At 36.5% G+C, this 17,500-nt stretch overlaps 2 protein-coding genes across 8 annotated transcripts in view; one reads left to right on the top strand and one right to left on the bottom strand.

Moving 5' to 3' along the window:
* LOC144956523 (adenylyl cyclase-associated protein 1-like) overlaps nucleotides 1-7,803 on the top strand; it is a 76,503-nt gene extending 68,700 nt beyond the window's left edge. For all 4 annotated transcript variants that reach the window (XM_078887072.1, XM_078887073.1, XM_078887075.1 and 1 more), the window contains 4 exons: nucleotides 1-56; nucleotides 1,924-2,044; nucleotides 3,999-4,225; nucleotides 4,930-7,803. The exon at nucleotides 1-56 is cut by the window's left edge and continues 129 nt beyond it. In XM_078887072.1, the coding sequence (XP_078743198.1) occupies nucleotides 1-56; nucleotides 1,924-2,044; nucleotides 3,999-4,225; nucleotides 4,930-5,010 (485 nt within the window). In that variant the 3' untranslated portion in view covers nucleotides 5,011-7,803. The remainder of the gene's footprint in view (nucleotides 57-1,923; nucleotides 2,045-3,998; nucleotides 4,226-4,929) is intronic.
* A 4,046-nt stretch (nucleotides 7,804-11,849) lies between these two features.
* Nucleotides 11,850-17,500, bottom strand: part of LOC144956524 (cytochrome P450 3A9-like) — a 9,452-nt gene continuing 3,801 nt past the window's right edge. For 3 of the 4 annotated variants that reach the window (XM_078887077.1, XM_078887078.1, XM_078887076.1), the window contains exons 2-3: nucleotides 16,236-16,346; nucleotides 11,850-14,772 (exon numbers count right to left, since the gene is read on the bottom strand). In XM_078887077.1, coding sequence (XP_078743203.1) covers nucleotides 13,293-14,772; nucleotides 16,236-16,315 — 1,560 coding nt within the window. In that variant the 5' untranslated portion in view covers nucleotides 16,316-16,346 and the 3' untranslated portion in view covers nucleotides 11,850-13,292. The remainder of the gene's footprint in view (nucleotides 14,773-16,235; nucleotides 16,347-17,500) is intronic. The other variant, XM_078887079.1, reaches the window with a different exon arrangement.

Genomic DNA, 17,500 nt, shown 5'->3' with positions numbered 1-17,500 from the left:
TGGCCCCCGTCAAACCTCCAGTTATTGAACTGCAAGGAGATAAGAAATGGATCATTGTAAGTTGTTGTTGTAGTTGTCAGAGAGAAATGGATCATTGTAAGTTGTAGTTGTAGTTGTCAGGGGTCTGGATAGCTCAGTAAATAGAGTACTCTATTCATACGCAAAGGGCCCGAGTTCAAATCCTCCCGATAAAGCGGAGTCCCAATTAAGCGGCAGGCATTAAATAGAGCAATTTTTTAGATTTACCATTCTGTTCACAAGGAATCGTCCCAATTAAGCGACTGTCCCAATTAAGCGACTGTCCCAATTACGCGACTGTCCCAATTAAGCGACTGTCCCAATTAAAGCGACTGTCCCAATTAAGCGACTGTCCCAATTAAAGCGACTGTCCCAATTAAAGCGACTGTCCCAATTGAAGCGACTGTCCCAATTAAGCGACTGTCCCAATTAAAGCGACTGTCCCAATTAAGCGACTGTCCCAATTAAGTGACTGTCCCAATTAAAGCGACTGTCCCAATTAAAGCGACTGTCTCAATTAATCGACTGATCCAAGAAATCGACTGCCCCAATTAAAGCGACTGTCCCAATTTAGCGACTGTCCCAATTAAGCAACTGTCCCAATTAAAGCGACTGTCCCAATTAAGCAACTGTCCCAATTAAAGCGACTGTCCCAATTAAGCGACTGTCCCAATTAAAGCGACTGTTCCAATTAATCGACTGCCCCAATTAAAGCGACTGTCCCAATTAAAGCGACTGTCCCAATTAAGCGACTGTCCCAATTAAGCAACTGTCCCAATTAAGCAACTGTCCCAATTAAAGCGACTGTCCCAATTAAAGCGACTGCCCCAATTAAAGCGACTGTCCCAATTAATCAACTGCCCCAATTAAAGCGACTGTCCCAATTAAGCGACTGTCCCAATTAAAGCGATTGTCCCAATTAAGCGACTGTCCCAAATAGGGGACTGTCCCAATTAAAGCGACTGTCCCAATTAATCGACTGCCCCAATTAAAGCGACTGTCCCAATTAAAGCGACTGTCCCAATTAAGCGACTGTCCCAATTAAGTGACTATCCCAATTAAACGACTGTCCCAATTAAAGCGACTGTCCCAATTAAAGCGACTGTCCCAATTAAGCGACTGTCCCAATTACAGCGACTGTCCCAATTAAAGCGACTGTCCCAATTAAGCCATTGTCCCAATTAAGCCACCGTCCCAATTAAAGCCACTGTCCCAATTAAAGCGACTGTCCCAATTAAAGCCACTGTCCCAATTAAGCGACTGTCCCAATTAAAGCGACTGTCCCAATTAAGCGACTGTCCCAATAAAGCGACTGTCCCAATTGAAGCGATTGTCCCAATTAAAGCGATTGTCCCAATTAAGCGACTGTCCCAAATAGGGGACTGTCCCAATTAAAGCGACTGTCCCAATTAAGCGACTGTCCCAATTAAAGCGACTGTCCCAATTAAGCGACTGTCCCAATTAAAGCGACTGTCCCAATTAAGTGACTGTCCCAATTAAGCGACATCCCCAATTGTATTATTTTTTAACTTCCAGCAGCAAAGTTCTAAACTGAAAATGTTCCTCTTTGTTTCAAACATTTGTAAAGATTTTAGAGATAATTCCTTTTCATCTTTTCTTTTTTTTTTTACTTTATTTTTTTTTCTCCCTCTGTCCACCCAGCAGTGATTGGGTAGCTGGGTCTGTTAGATCTGGTGGAAAGTACTTTTTGATAGACCAGTGTCCTATCCAAAGGGTAGCAAGCAATTGCTATAGTCCTTTTCACGCTATATAGAAACCGGGATAAACTCCGGCTCCATGGGCCGAATGGCTCCGAAGGACTACTTTATTTATTTATTTATTTATTTATTTATTTATTTATTTATTTATTTATTTATTTGTTTGTTTTGAATCCATTCTCATCAGGAATACCACAAAGACAACAAGAACATCTCGATAGAGGGAGAGATGAAACAAGCCGTCTACGTGTTCAAGTGTGAGGGTTCCGTCATTCAGGTCAAAGGGAAGATCAACTCCATTGTCATGGGTAAGTGGGTAAGACCTAAAAAATGACGTCAAACTGTCAGTCCAAGAGGGTTCTTGTGTCAGGCTATAAGTTAACGATGGCTATGGTCTTAAGGGGCGGTTTGGGTCTTTTCTAAAAAAAATTTAATAACCTATATTGGGCGGTTTTAATCATTCTGTATCATCAATATAGGTTAAAAAACAACATTTATGGTGACACATTTTAATTATCTGTGTTCATACCCATTTTGCGATCTAATTTGGGGGTCTGACATAAAAAAATATAACAATCTTGTGGCAAACGTTCCACAAAAACTAATGAAGGAATGACCTCCATATTCTTCCCTCTTGTCAACATTGTACCATAGTGTGTCACCATAGAGAGATTTTACGGCTTTAGCTTATGGAATTTTTATTAGATCATTACAAAGTTGAGAATCAAAATGTTATGACAAAATTGATGTAAAAAATTCAGATTTAGGATTATAATTTAAAATTCACAAATCTTATTTAAAAAATCTCTCTATGGTGACATAATACATTATCTCTGTGATAACTGTGGAAATTTTCAGACAATTCCATTGAATAGATTCTGAGTAACGTTTGACACAGTTTCCCATACCCTTAGAAAAATGACATATTGAGAAAATAGCAAAATGGCTTCCCGTTTTTCACACATTTCTTACTACCTGTACCATTTTCGACTGTGTATTTCGTGCCTTTATAGTCTACTTTAAGAATTTGGACTTCAATTATATTATTTCTAAGATAATAAAATATCACTTTCCACCAAAATCTCAAAATCAAATTTTTGAAGGATTTTCCTAATAATTAGACCCAAATCGCCCCTTAAAATACTAATGAAAGAGTGAAAATGGAGAGGCTTCCTATGGGAACAAAACAGACAATGGACGTTTCGGGTTCAAACCCTTCGTCAGCACAACAATACACAAATAACGTGGAAAACAGATAAAATATATATAATATTATTATTATTATTATTATTATTATTATTATTATTATTATTATTATTATTATTATTATTATTATTATTATTATATTATTATTATTATTACTATTATTATTATTATTATTATTATTATTATTATTATTATTATTATTATTATTATTATTATTATTATTATTATTAATAGTGGTTTGACACCTCATCTGCAACCCTTTTGATGAAAGGTCAAATCCTGGTTGGGGTTCTCGACCTCCCACGAAGGCTGCTTACTTACTGTGTCTTCTACCCCCCTATATCTGTTTTCCAACATGCTTTCTGTCTTTGTCTTGGAATTATCCGAACCAGCGACCACCTGGGCTCTAGCCCTTCGTTCTTGTGCCATGACGTAGAAGTTAGACGTCTTTTGTAGTTGTTCCAGGTGACTCTTGGAATGAGATTACTTTGTTTTGTCCTTTCCCTCGACATTTTTATAGTTTTTTTTAGATGATGTATTTTTCATTGTAAATCATCTCTCTGTATTGTTATGTTTGATGTTTTGAATTTATAATTTTAGCATTTGAGTGTATTTCTCTTAGTCAGATCCTGTGCTTGTTTCTGGATGAGGCTTTTAGGCAATCTTAAACTAAGCACATTGATGGTATGCTCTTGGAATCTACTTCTGTTCCCTATTTGAACCACTTTTCCTTTGTCTTACTTTTTTCTCATGTGCTGTCAATTGTAATTCTATAATTTTTTTACTATCCTATTGTTTCCTTTTTTCTGGCACTGATTTGACCTAAATGTGTCGCAAGTGCCGTAAAACAATTAAAAACAAAACAAAACAATATTCCCATTTTCTTCCTTTTTACTGATGCTGAAATGACCTAAATGTGTCGCAAGCGCTATGTAAAACTCTTAAAAAATAAACAGTTTAGTATCACCACAAAGCCACACATCAACACTACTATATTATATCCGTACCCTCTTCCTCCACTATAATATATCCGGACCTACCCTCTTCCTCGTACAGATTCCTGCAAGAAGTCGGCCATCGTGTTGGATGATGTCTTGTCGTCCGTGGAATTCGTCAACTGCCAAAGCGTCCAGGGCCAGGTGACCGGTAAGGTGAACACGGTGAGCATCGACAAGACGGACGGCTGTCAGTTTTACCTCAGTAAGGACTCCATCGATGCCGAGATTGTCTCCGCCAAATCTTCTGAGATGAACATCTTGGTTCCCACGCACGACGGAGATTTCGTGAGTTCTTCCTTTACCGATCTGTTTTTACAATGATTTAATTCTCTCCTTACCAGCTATTTTTAGAATTTCTTTCGATAATTCACACCTACCCAGCACAAAAATAGACTTTTTTACTCAAACAAAAAAGTAACAAGTGAGCTCTACAGCACAGAGTAGGGTGCTGAGGCAATTGGATGTTTCCTTATGTTTTTGAAATCAGTTCTTCAGTTACACAACACAGTATGCGTAACTCTCCAAGAACACCATCATAATTCACACACAGCCAAAACAACTACTAAACACGCTACATTATCAGCAACAGTTTCTTGTTAAAAAAATTTTTTTTTTAGAAATTAAAATTGAGCTTTATATAGCGCAATATCCACTAAATGTGCTCAAAGCGCTTTACAAGGGGTCCCTGGTCAACAGGAACATTTAACATGGAGGACGGGACATGATGCCTGTTAGACGATATTACAATTTTTCGGACAAAGACAACGCTGTTAACGGCCAGGTACTCATTTTCCACCTGAGTACGGTGAGAGAATGCGAGTAAAGAGCCTTTTCCAAGGACTCAACTATGCACCGAGTGCAAGGCTCGAACCCAGGACCTTCCGATCCGAAAGTGAGTGTCATACCACTAGACCACATAGCCGCACATAGCTTGTTATAATTTGATGCATCAAAACTCACTGTTTCTTTATTTTGCCTTTGGTTTCCAGAAAGAGTTTGCCTTGCCAGAACAATACAAGACCAAATACGATGGCAAAACGATGGTGACAACGGTAGCAGAGAGCATCTAACTTCATGTCATAGGGACGATGTACTAAAACTACTAGAAGCCGTGGAATGTAAAATTAAGTAATTAAACAAATATGAATGTAATGACTTAACTCTCTCGAGTTCATATGCATGGAAAATCTTAACAAATTTACTTTGATTTTCAATAAGGGTGAACTCGAGGGAGTTAAAAAGAAAAGAAAAAAAAAAAAGAACAAAATACCAAACACAAAACGTTTTGGGCTCAAAACCCTTCTTCAGACAACAACAACAAAAAAAAAAACCAAAAAAAAAACCAATGAAAACATAAAAATACATTACTTAAAAACCTGATCTGATCCGGTTTTTAAGTAATGTATTTATGTTTTCATTTTTTATTATTTTTTTTTGGTTCCATGTTTAGAACTTTGTTCTTTTTTTAAAGCTGTTCCATTCATGTTTGTTGATTAAGTTCATGTCATAGTTGTAATAATATACTGGATGGAGTACTGGTCGGTGTGTCAGAATTGCCTGCCGAGGTCCTATCATACCCAAGTGGGATTCAACTTTAGCTAAACACACAGCATCAACAAGAGTCTAGTTTGGCTTCCACTTCCAGAAACGGTAGAATTTGCAGGTCTATATATTTTTGAATAGGTCACTATTGAGAATGGAATCGTTAAAAATTTTGTCGAGGATGTGACTTGTGGTTCAGGAAATTGGCCGGTAATTCTGTCACCTGTTGGGTGACAGTTTATTATTGTTATTGAGGTCATTGCTTCTGTTGATAATATAGAAGATAAATATATAAATATATTTATTGGGGTTTTTAAAAAAAATATTTTTATTGTTTTTGTTATGTTATTATTATTATTATTATTATTATTATTATTATTATTATTATTATTATCGTTATTGTAGTTATTATTATTATCATTTTTATAGTTATTATTATTTGTTAACATATAAACATGGCACGCTCCAGTGTCGTTTACTAGGATGCTTTCAATGCGCCAGTTCCAATAGTAAATTGAATGACATTTGTAAAGGGTGTGAAGATGTAGAGAGGTAGCTTGGACATTGGTTTTATCATTTAGAAAACATTCTTCTTCCTGTCATACATATCTATATGCTTTGATGTAGTACCAAGTATTACAAGTAACATATATATATATATATACCCATTATTTTGAATGGTGTGATTGTGTGTGTTTGTACATGTGCATGCATGCCTTGTGTTTTATAATATAATAGTAATTGTATTGTTTGGATATGTCTTGGTAAACTCATAACCGACCACTGACCAAAGACGTGAATCACAATCTGTGTCGAAGACTTGCAAAAGAAAGTAAAACAGTGAATTGCACTCAATGGTTTGACCAATGAGATCATAAATTGTATTTTGTTTTGGTGATCGTTGCATTGAATTTCGACTATCTTTAGGGAAATGTCAGGCTATGAGCATACGAAGGCTGTAGTCTTAGTTTCTGTGTGTGTGTGTGTGTGTGTTTGTTTATGTGCGTATGTGTGGTGTGTAACTGGGATGATTTATAATGTCTTTTGTAATGGATTATTCATATTGCACACACAGTTTATACTGAGGGCTAGGAATCGCATCTAGTTGCTGCCAAAGGCCAAAACGTTGTTTGGAGTTGGAGTCACATTTTATTCACTCACTGTATTTTTCTCTCATTCAGGCACGTCATCTAGCTTTCAATATTTTTGTTCCATTAGAGAAAAAAAAAAGTTTCACTGTTGTCAAACCATAGAGTTTTTTGGGTTTTTTTTTTTTTTTTTTTACAAGGGAAAGATATAAAGCTGTGTCAGTGTGGTGTAGCTGTGAGTCTTTAGACGCACAGCATGGCCTAAATTATAAGGTTTAAAGGTCAAATCCATGGAGACTAGACTTCTGGACAGTATGGTCCTAGAGGAGATATTTGTACATAGCTGTCCATCCCTGTCCACCCAACAATAGTGATTTGGGTATCTAGCTGGGTCTGTTAGAGCGGGGGGGGGGGAGTTCTTTGTGGTAGACTAGCGTTTTATCCAAGGGGTAACAAACAATTCTAATTGTCCTTTTTATGGACGACCACGTGTTTTGTTGTTTTTTTTTGTTTTTTTAATTTAAAGCTTATTTGTTGTGTTTTCAAACTGTTGACAATCTAATGTGGGTCTGTGGTCCAATACTCTTGTTTTAAAAACAAAAAAAATTGCCAAAGATCAAATTGGGAAACCGTGAAAGTCATTTAACTCGGAGGCTCACAGTTAATAAAAATTTTGAAAAGAGATGGGTTTTTTTTTTGTTTATGGTTTGTTTGTTGTTTTGGGGGGGAGGGGGTTTACTGTTTTTGTTTTTCCAAATCTTTTTTTTTTCAATTTAGTAAAACACTACACTATGCATCAGGAGTATCTTACACTATTACTATAAAAAAAAAAACAACAACTGAGATACTATTATAATATACTCGCATACTACTTTATAATTAAACTTTAGTTTATGATGTGTAGAATTGGTTGAAGGATTTGTTAAAAATACACATACACACTACACGGTGTGTATACAGATTTTTTTTGAAAAATAAGAGAATGCCGTTGACTTGGAGATTTTGTTTTGTTTGATGATGTGCTTTATTTTTGTTTTCAAATTTATCTGTTATAATGGATCTCTTTTGTCGTTATCATTAGAGCAACAGATATTTGAAAAAAAAATGTCTCGAATCTTTTTTCTTTTCTTAGATTAATATAGACCGTACCAGGTATATAAATTTTTATTTCACTCTTTGAAATTTTGAGGTTATTTTTCTTTTTGTATTTAATTTTTTTTTTTTTTTTTTTTTTTTTTTGGTAAAGAAAATAAAAAGAGTTTTATATTCTAAACAGAAGGAATTAATTGTGTTCAAATGTCATCCTGCCTTTATAACATTTTGTACAAATGAAAATGTTGCCGCTTGAAGCTCGAAGGAAAAAAAATAAAAGATAAGTATTGAATTGTAAGCTTCAATTTATTAGACGAAGACAGATACTGTGGACGTTTTGGGGTCCCTATTTATCAACAAAACACGATGAATGAAACACTAAGGACGAATGAGATCTCATTCAATACTTATCTTTATTTTAACCTTTGTACAACTCCACCTTAAATTTATAACTGGCCTCTCCTATCCGATTAGATTTCAAACCTTGAATAAGATCATTTCTCATTTCTCTCTTCTATGGATATATTATTTATTATTATTTTCTAATCACTTCCTGTTATTGACTTTGTGATTTCAACTTTTTTTTTGTATCCACATGCTATGTTCAATCAATGCCCTTTTTTCTGTTTCACTCAATAAACATTATTTTTTTATAATTATTTCAATTTCTGATTTTTTAAAGACTCGTTTTGTTTCTCGTTTGTTTCCCTAAAACGGACTAAAGTCCCATACAAACTGTTAGCGTTACTGGACAAAGGCCCACAACGTCGTCGTTTCCTGACCCGACCTCCCATGATGGGCAGGGAGGTACTTACTGTGTCTTCTATCCCCTTATAACTGTTTTCCAACATGCTTTCTGTCTTTGTCTTGGAATCTGGGTGGGGTTTCTACCTCCCATAGTGGGCAGGGAGGTACTTACTGTGTCTTCTACCCACCTATATAGGTTTTCCAACATGCTTTCTATCTTTTTCTTGGAATGAGATTTTGTGTTTTTAAGGGTTTTACGGCGCTTGCAACACATTTAGGTTATATCAGCGCCAGTAAAAAGGAAGAAAATGGGATAGTAAAAAGTTATAGAATTACAATTAAAGCACCCAAGAAAAAGTAAGACATAGGGGAACTGGGAACAAATAGGGATCAGATGAAGATTCCAAGAGCATACCATCAATGTACTTAGTTTGAGATCACCTAAAAGTCTCATCCAGATACAAGCACAGGTCCCAACTAAGAGGAATACAGTCAATGTTTACCAATCATATAATATAATATGTAAACTCGACATAATACAATGCATAACAGAGAGATGATTTACAAGGAAAAAAATATCATCTCCCAAAACTATAACTATACATTCGACTGTTTCCCTCCCAGCCAAGGATCAGGACAAAACTAAGTAATCTCATTCCAAGACAATGACAGGAAACAATTGGGAAACGGGTATGGGGGGATGGAAGACACAGCATGTACCTCCCTGCCCACTATGGGAGGGAATGAGATTACTTGGTTTTGTCCTGGCTCTGGCCGGATACCCTAGCTGGGAGGGAAACAGTCAAATGTTTCGTTAGAGTTTTGGGAGATGATATTTTTTTCCTTGTAAATCATCTCTATGTTATGCACTGCATTATGTTTCTTTATATTATGCATGATTTGTAAAACATTTGAATGTATTCCTCTTAGTTGGGACCTGTGCTTGTGTCTGGATGAAACTTTTAGTGATCTCAAACCAAGTACTTTGATAATGTGCTTTTGGAATCTAAACCTGTTTCTTATTTGAACCAATTCCCCTTTGTCTTCCCTTTTCTTGGATGCTTTATTGTAATTCTAGAATTTTTTACTATCGCATTTTCTTCCTTTTTACTGGCGCTGATATGACCTTAATGTGTTGCAAGCGCCGTAAAACCCTTAAAAACAAAAACAACCACCATCGTTTCCCGACCTCCCATAGTGGGCAGGGAGGTACTTACTGTGTCTTCTATCCCCCTATAATATCTGTTTTCCAACATGCTTTCTGTCTTTGTCTTGGAATGAGATTACTTGGTTTTGTCCTGGCCCTGGCTGGGAGGGAAACGGTCAAATGTATAGTTAGAGTTTTGGGAGATGATATTGGTTGAAAACTGGCCAAAGAAAAATATCATTGGATTAATGAAGCAAAACAACGTCATCAAAACTGGTAGACTGAAAAAAATCACATTTACATATTAAGGCAAAGGAAATGAATGTGTTTGTAGCGACGTGTACATATATGCAGGTCTGACATCCAAATATACTTATGGGCCTAGTTTAACATTGTTGTAATTAAAAATATTATGCGTCATTTTTCATTACAACAATGAGCCCATAAGGAATTGGGTTATCAGAACTGCAAATAAGTACACGTTGGTTTGTAGTGTGCGATTGAGAATGTGGAAGCGCACGTGAAGTTGTGTGAGTGTGCGGGCGCGCGCAACAAATCATGTGATTGATGACTTTTTTCTTTTTAATAATGTCAGATCTACAACTTATCCCCTATCATTTTTACCTTTTTACTGGCTCTGAATTGACCCAGAAATGTCGCAAGCGCCGGAAAACCCATTAAAAAAAAAAACAAAACAAAAACAAAGCATAAAAACACCCCCAAAAAAAACAGAAAACAAACAAACAACGTACTGATAAATTTATTCATCCTAATTCGTCATCACTGCCGACATGAATTATACAAGTTTATATTTATTTTTTCTTTCGTAAAATTGGACTATCGGTGATGGCATAATATGGACAAAATGTGCGACGTCACAGCACACCTGCCTAGCAACGGCCCTTCCGGTTCCACACGCAACAGAAAGAATCAAGCTGTGACTTTTACTACGAGTACAGTAGCATTTTTAAAAGATCAAATTGATCGATTTTTTCTGTTCTAAAATGGTTCAATGTTATTTGCGCCAGATAAGATTATCGACCTCGTTCGGAGAGAGAAGCCTGTCGGTTTAACCAATTTCCAAATGAAAACCACTTTTGGTTGCTGTGTGCGTTGTTAAGAGGCAGTGACGTCACGAGTTTGAAACCCTATTACTTGAATAAAATCTCTATTGTTACATTATCTACATATTTATTGTAATATAAATGGCAAAGTTCATACATAACAATGAATCGACGTGTACATATAATATACAGGTCTGACATCCGAACTCACTTATGGACCTAGTTTAACATTGTTGTAATGGATTATATTTTACGTCATTTTTTGGGAGTTCCATTACAACAATGAGCCCATAAGGGGAAATGGGTTATCAGACCTACAAATAAGTGCACGTCGGCATGGATACATCTCATAGAATCGAGTAATAGTGCATAAAATCCCATGGACAAAAATGCAATCATCAAGAAATGAAAATGATCAAAGGCGAGCAACAAGATCAGTTCTTAGGTTGGAATCAACGTGTACTTATTTGCAGGTCTGATAACCCAAATTGTTATGGGCTCATTGTTGAAATGGAAATACTCTTCAACCGACGCAAAATATTTGTCCCTAACAACAATGTTAAATCAAGCCCATAATTGCGTTCGGTTATCAGACCTGCACATATGTATACGTCGGTTTGGAATCCATATCAATACGAGAAAAGAATGACAACTCTAGATGTCCCAAATTTGAAATACAGACGGCTTCGTGGGGATTTCATTCAGCTATATCAAATTGTTCATTCTATGTTTGATGTGGATTAACGTGTACACATAAGCAGGTCTGACATCCGAACCCACCTATGGGCCTAGTTTAACATTGTTGTAAATAATAGGCAATATATTCCGTCATTTTTATTTTTTTTATTTTTTTTTTTTTTAGATTTCCATAACTACAATGAGCCCATAATGAATTGGGTTATCAGACCTGCAAATAAGTACCTACACGTGGATGTGGATCCAACAGTCCTTTTTACATTCTCACCTGTTACTTTTTACAAGTGGTGATAAATTAAAAATTTATATTTCAATATGTAAAACTAGATTTATCTATACAAAACTATTTTATTCATCGTATAGTTTACATTTGGAATAGAATTAAATTTGAAACCATCCCCCCCCCCCCCTCACCCCAAAAAACCGCTACTCATGATGACTAATTTAATAACTTGATCTACAGAGTATTGAAGCCATTAAAATACGAATATGATTATTGTTTGTCGTGACCAACCCCCCCCCCCCCCAAAAACAAACAAAAAACAAAAAACAAAAAACAAACAAGAACCAAAAACAAATCTGATTTGTTAAGATTATTTCAGCACGACTTGTAGATACATAATATAAGCATCTCTTATCTATAGATATCCGATCGCAATTATAGGCCTAGTTTAACATTGTTGTACTGGACAATATTTTGTGTCATATTTTGAGATTTCCATAATATCAACAATGAGCCCAAAATAAATTGGGTTATCAGACCTGCAAATAGTGTGTACGTCGTTCCAATACCATGTCATGAATAAGGTATGGAAATTGAACGGATATGTTATCCTAGGTTTAGCTTTCTAAAAGGTAATAATGGTAAAATTATGATAGATACTATAATCTTCCGATTTTAACATTCTTGGGTGTCGAGTTCCACATGATGAAAATAATAGCACGGCTCTATGATTCATTATCTGACCAAGGCAATTTGAATGGATAACGACGAGGCGGAGATATTTATTTATTTATTTATTTATTTATCTATTATTTTAATAGTTACCACAATGTTGGAGTCAGTCTACGTCGATGTTTCAGGCCTTTTAGCCATCGTCAGGACTGTGTGTTACACGAGTTTGGTTTGTTGTCTGTTATCTTCAACAAACAACAACAGACAACAAACCAAACTCATGTCCTGACGATGGCTAAAAGGCCTGAAACATCGATGTAAACTGACTTCAACATTGTAGTAAATATTAAAATAATTATTCGCTCCATTGCTACATGTCGAGCACTATCCGTACCATATTTGTATCAAACACGATTCAATATTTATTTATCTATCTATTTCGTCTATTGATAAGAAAGGGGACGTGAGAAGGAATGTATCTAAAAAAAAAATTAAAACTTGAGCTTTGTTTTGTTTTGTTTTTTGGTAGCGCAATTTCCATTAATAGTGCTCAACGCGCTTTACAAGGGATCTCTAGCCCACAGCGACATGTAGACGGAGACATGACGACTGTAAGGCGATATTCCTTTTTTTTTTTTTTGCAACATAGACCCGATTGTTATTGGCCTAGTACTCGTTCTAAATCCGAGTATGGTGAGAGAATGTGAACAAAGAGCATTTTCCAAGAACTCAGAGCGAGATTCGAACCTAAGACCTTCCTATCCGAAGGCGAGTGTCATACCATAAGACAACATATATAGCCGCACATACTGTCAGGGAATGAGATTAGCGAAAGATTAGCGAAAGAGTAGCGTCCCTTGATTGGACATCACCTTACAGAGAGAACGTCAACATGGTTTTGCGCATGCGTCTCTCTCGTCCTCGCTTTCGGTGAAGTGTCTCCGGAAGAGAGGACTAGAGACGCATGCGCACAACCAACATGACGTTCTCTCTCTAATAACTTTTCCACCGGTGACGGCCAATCAAGGGACGCTACTCTTCCGCTAATCTCATTCCCTATTTATTGGCCACGCAGAACTATCTATTCAACGACATTCATCGTAAACTTCAAGGGTTCAACGGGAGTCAAAAACCCCGTGTAGTCTTCAAACTCTAACTTCTCTGGTTTAGCGCTTTGAACTCGAACCTTCCTCAGAACATGAACCAGGGCAATCTTCATTTCGACCAAGGCCAGCCTCATCCCTAGACACTGACGAGGACCAAACCCGAAAGGAAGGAAGCAGACAGATTTAGCAGACGATGACAAATTATTCCCGTCCGAGAGAAATCTCTCTGGGCGGAAGGAGTTCGGATCCGGGAACACTTCCGGGTCACGGCTCACGTTGTAGACTGGGATCATGACGCCGGTATCTTTGGGGATCGGAATTCCTTTTAGAGTTGTCTCTCTTACTGCCTTTCTCTTTATCTGAAGGACAGGCGGGTACATCCTCAACGTTTCCATAAGAACTGCTTCCATGTATTTCAACTTATGGCAGTCGTCATACGTCACTTCGATATCTACGTCAGAAGTTTCAGCATCGGAGAAGACTGATTCAATTTCTGACACAAGTTTTTCTTGGACTTCTGGATTTTTTGCCAACGCGTATGTCAAAAATTGTAAAGTTGCAGAAGTAGTTTCATAACCTGCCATTATGAACGTAATGCCACTAGACACAATCTCATCTGTTCTGAGCACGCGCTCTGACGTCATATCCTGCCCAACTTTCGCTTCCGCTTCTGCGGTGAGGCATAACTTGAAAAAGTCCCATCTTTTGAATTGTTCTGGATTGTTTTTCCTTTCTTCCACCAGTTTTGTGAGGAACACTCTAAAATATTCAATTGAGTCAGGATTGAAAACAGAGAGATTCATTAGTTTCACGAGTCTATCCGTGAAAGGAAATATCCCGGATATTGCCAATATAAGTTTGAAAATTGTCTTGACAACGAAAATAGCGACCACTTTTTCATAGATACCACCATCTTCCTGTTGTTGCGAGTTAATCTCCAACCCAAACGCAGTTCCCGCTATGACGTCAAGACTGTACGCTCCAAATACTTCTTTGGCTTTCGTTTCCGCTTCTGTTTCCGCATTTTTGTGCAACTTGCACGCCAAATGGCGCGCAGTGGTGTTCATGTATCCCGTTATTAATTTCAATTTCCCCGCGGTAAATATAGGAGTCAGAATTCTTCTATTTCGTTTCCAATCTGGACCGCTTTGAAACGCGACTCCGTTCAGAACAGCATCGGGGATCAGATGGTCTCCGATACTGTACCGGTCATGAAAAGAATTGAAGTCTTTGACGAGAATATCGTTGAAGAATTCTGGATCTGAGACGATGAGACACGGTTTTCGGAATAGCTGGATTCCGAAGACTTTCCCGTATTGTTTTTGCCACTTGTCGATGCTGGCAACTATTCCGATTTTTGGGTTGAGATATTCGTGGACGTTTCCGATAAAAGGCAAAGCTGGTGGATGTGGGATTCCCAGGCGTTTCCATGTTGACATCGGGTGGTAACCGTATCTGAGAATAAACGAATTATAGATAAGCATGTTAAAATGTATAAATACATACAGAAATACTAATAAAGATCTGAACAAGTGTGTATGAAAGGTGCCAGACAAAGCAAGAAAGAAGATTAGACGAAAAAAAACAATGCCAAAATAAAAAAAAATTAGTCTACCTCGACTGGGGATCGAACCTCAGACCTTCTGATTACTGGTAATTAGAAGGTCTGAGGTTTGATCCCCAGTCGATGTAGACTGATTTTTTGGGATGTGTTTTTCTTCTATTTTTTTTCTTGCCTTGTCTGGCATCTTTCATAGACACTTGTTCAGATCTTTATCTTCTACTGGTGCCTGATCTTTAATTTCTTAATTTGATATTCTCATAAATACTGATGCAAATCATCGTGAGCAGAAGGTAAAGAAGGATAGGACAACTTATGAGAAGGAGGAGGAGGGAGACATCAGCAGAACTGTCCTACACTGGACACGAGCAGAAGGAAAGAGAAGAAGAAGTAGAAGGGCCGCCCGTGCAACTTGGAGTAAAACAGTGGAGGCAGAGATGGGAGAGTGGTGGGGAGCCAGAAAGAAAGAGAGAGAGAGAGAGAGAGAGAGAGAGAGAGAGAGAGAGAGAGAGAGAGCTCCCAGAAGATGATGGCCAGGAATAGAGGAAGTTAGAGGTCCTTTCATTGCTATTCTACATAAGAGAGAGAGAGAGAGAGAGAGAGAGAGAGAGAGAGAGAGAGAGAGAGAGAGAGAGAGATGAAATGCCCTGAAGATTATTGCTAAGGATAAAGGAAGATGGAAGTCCTTCCTTGCTGACGAATGCAACAGGCTTAATGGGCAGTGAGTAAGAAAGCCAAGCATCTACATAGAGTCTATGGATATGTGACACATCGTCTTGAAACGATTTTATGCAGAGATGAATTAGTCCTGGAAATTGGATTTATAGCCACAAATGTGGCGCATCGTTTCGAAGCGGTAATATGTCGGGGTGAACCAGATGCATTAAAGAGATACGATTTTAAAGTTGAACTACTACTACTACTACGACTACTACTACTACTACTAGGACTAGTACTACGACGACGACTACTACTACTACTACTACTACTACTACTAGCACTACTACCACCACCACAATTACCACTACTACTACTACAAATACTTCTGCTACTACTAATATTACTTCTGCTACTACTAATACTACTTCTGCTACTACTACTACGTGACGCATCGTTTCGAAGCGGTAATATGTCGGGGTGAACCAGATGCATTAAAGAGATACGATTTTAAAGTTGAACAACTACTACTACTACTACTACTACTACTACTACTACTACTACTACTACTACTACTACTACTACTACTACTATTACTTATGTTACAACAACAACAACAACAACAACTACTACTACTACTACTACTACTACTACTACTACTACTACTACTACTACTACTACTACTACTACTACTACTTACACCAACAATAGAACCAAGGCCAGTAATCCCAGAGGAATCCACAAAGGACAGCAATCCAGAAATCCAAACAGCTCCATCATACAAGTATTGAATATCACACTTCGTCTCTACCTTGAAAAGATATTGTAAATTAATGTACATGTTATCTTGACTACTATCTCCATATTGCCACAGTAACAATCGTTCACATTTATTTTATTAAATTTTTATTTTAGTAAGAACTGAATTCATCTCACTCCAGTTATATTTCGGTAGGCTTAGAAAAACGTTACCTTCGAATATTCGATCATCTTTCCTTTAATAGCTTAAATTAAATAATCATAATAATAATAATAATAATAATAATAATAATAATAATAATAATAATAATAATAATAATAATAATAATAATAATAATAATAATAATAATAATAGATCTTTATTGTCCATAAATATGGCAATTTGTCATTTAGTTACACTTGTTATATGTATGTATGTATGTATGTATGTATGTATGTATGTATGTATGTATGTATGTATGTATGTATGTATGTATGTATGTATGTATGTATATGTGTATATATATGTACGCTCATTTCTTTTGTATACATGTGTAGAAACAATGTGCAAGCGTGTATGTTCATGTATGGCTGTGTCTGTATTTGTAAACGTGTTGATTTTCATACCATGAACCAAACTGAGCATTGTTTACCTCACATGAATTGCCATTAATTTGGACAATAAAGATTATTATTATTATTATTATTATTATTATTATTATTATTATTATAACGTTAAATGATAACTGTAACATTGAACAGATATTTCACTCCTACTAATTCTCTCTCTCTTTCTCTCTCTCTCTCTCTCTCTCTCTCCCTCTCTCTTCCTCTCTTTCTTTCAAACGTGCGATATACACAACATAAACATATTCATTTTGTTTTCAATTTGTTACGATTGTGGCAATTCGACACCAAAAATTATCATAATTTTCTTGGTTTTCATTATCTTTTCATTATCTTGGTCAGTTAATCTTACATTAAATACATTAATCAGTTAATCAGTCAACGAATCAATCCTTGGTTTTTCTGTATCAATATGAAATATTCAAAATTTTTATTGCTGATGGAACGAACGTTGATTTTACTTGTTAGTTCTACATTTAATCTGACAAAACCTTCTCCCAGATGGTAAAAGACTAAATTCATGGTATAAAATATGTTTTTTATTGTTGGTAATTGAGAATGCTTTCCTTTCTATTGCTTTTCCATAAATTCTTTCTACTC

This window comes from Berghia stephanieae, chromosome 11 (genome assembly GCF_034508935.2).
Source record: "Berghia stephanieae isolate SIO BIC M18660-M18661 chromosome 11, UCSD_Bste_1.3, whole genome shotgun sequence".
NCBI lineage: Eukaryota > Metazoa > Mollusca > Gastropoda > Nudibranchia > Aeolidiidae > Berghia > Berghia stephanieae.
This window is presented reverse-complemented; position numbering and strand designations above follow the sequence as displayed.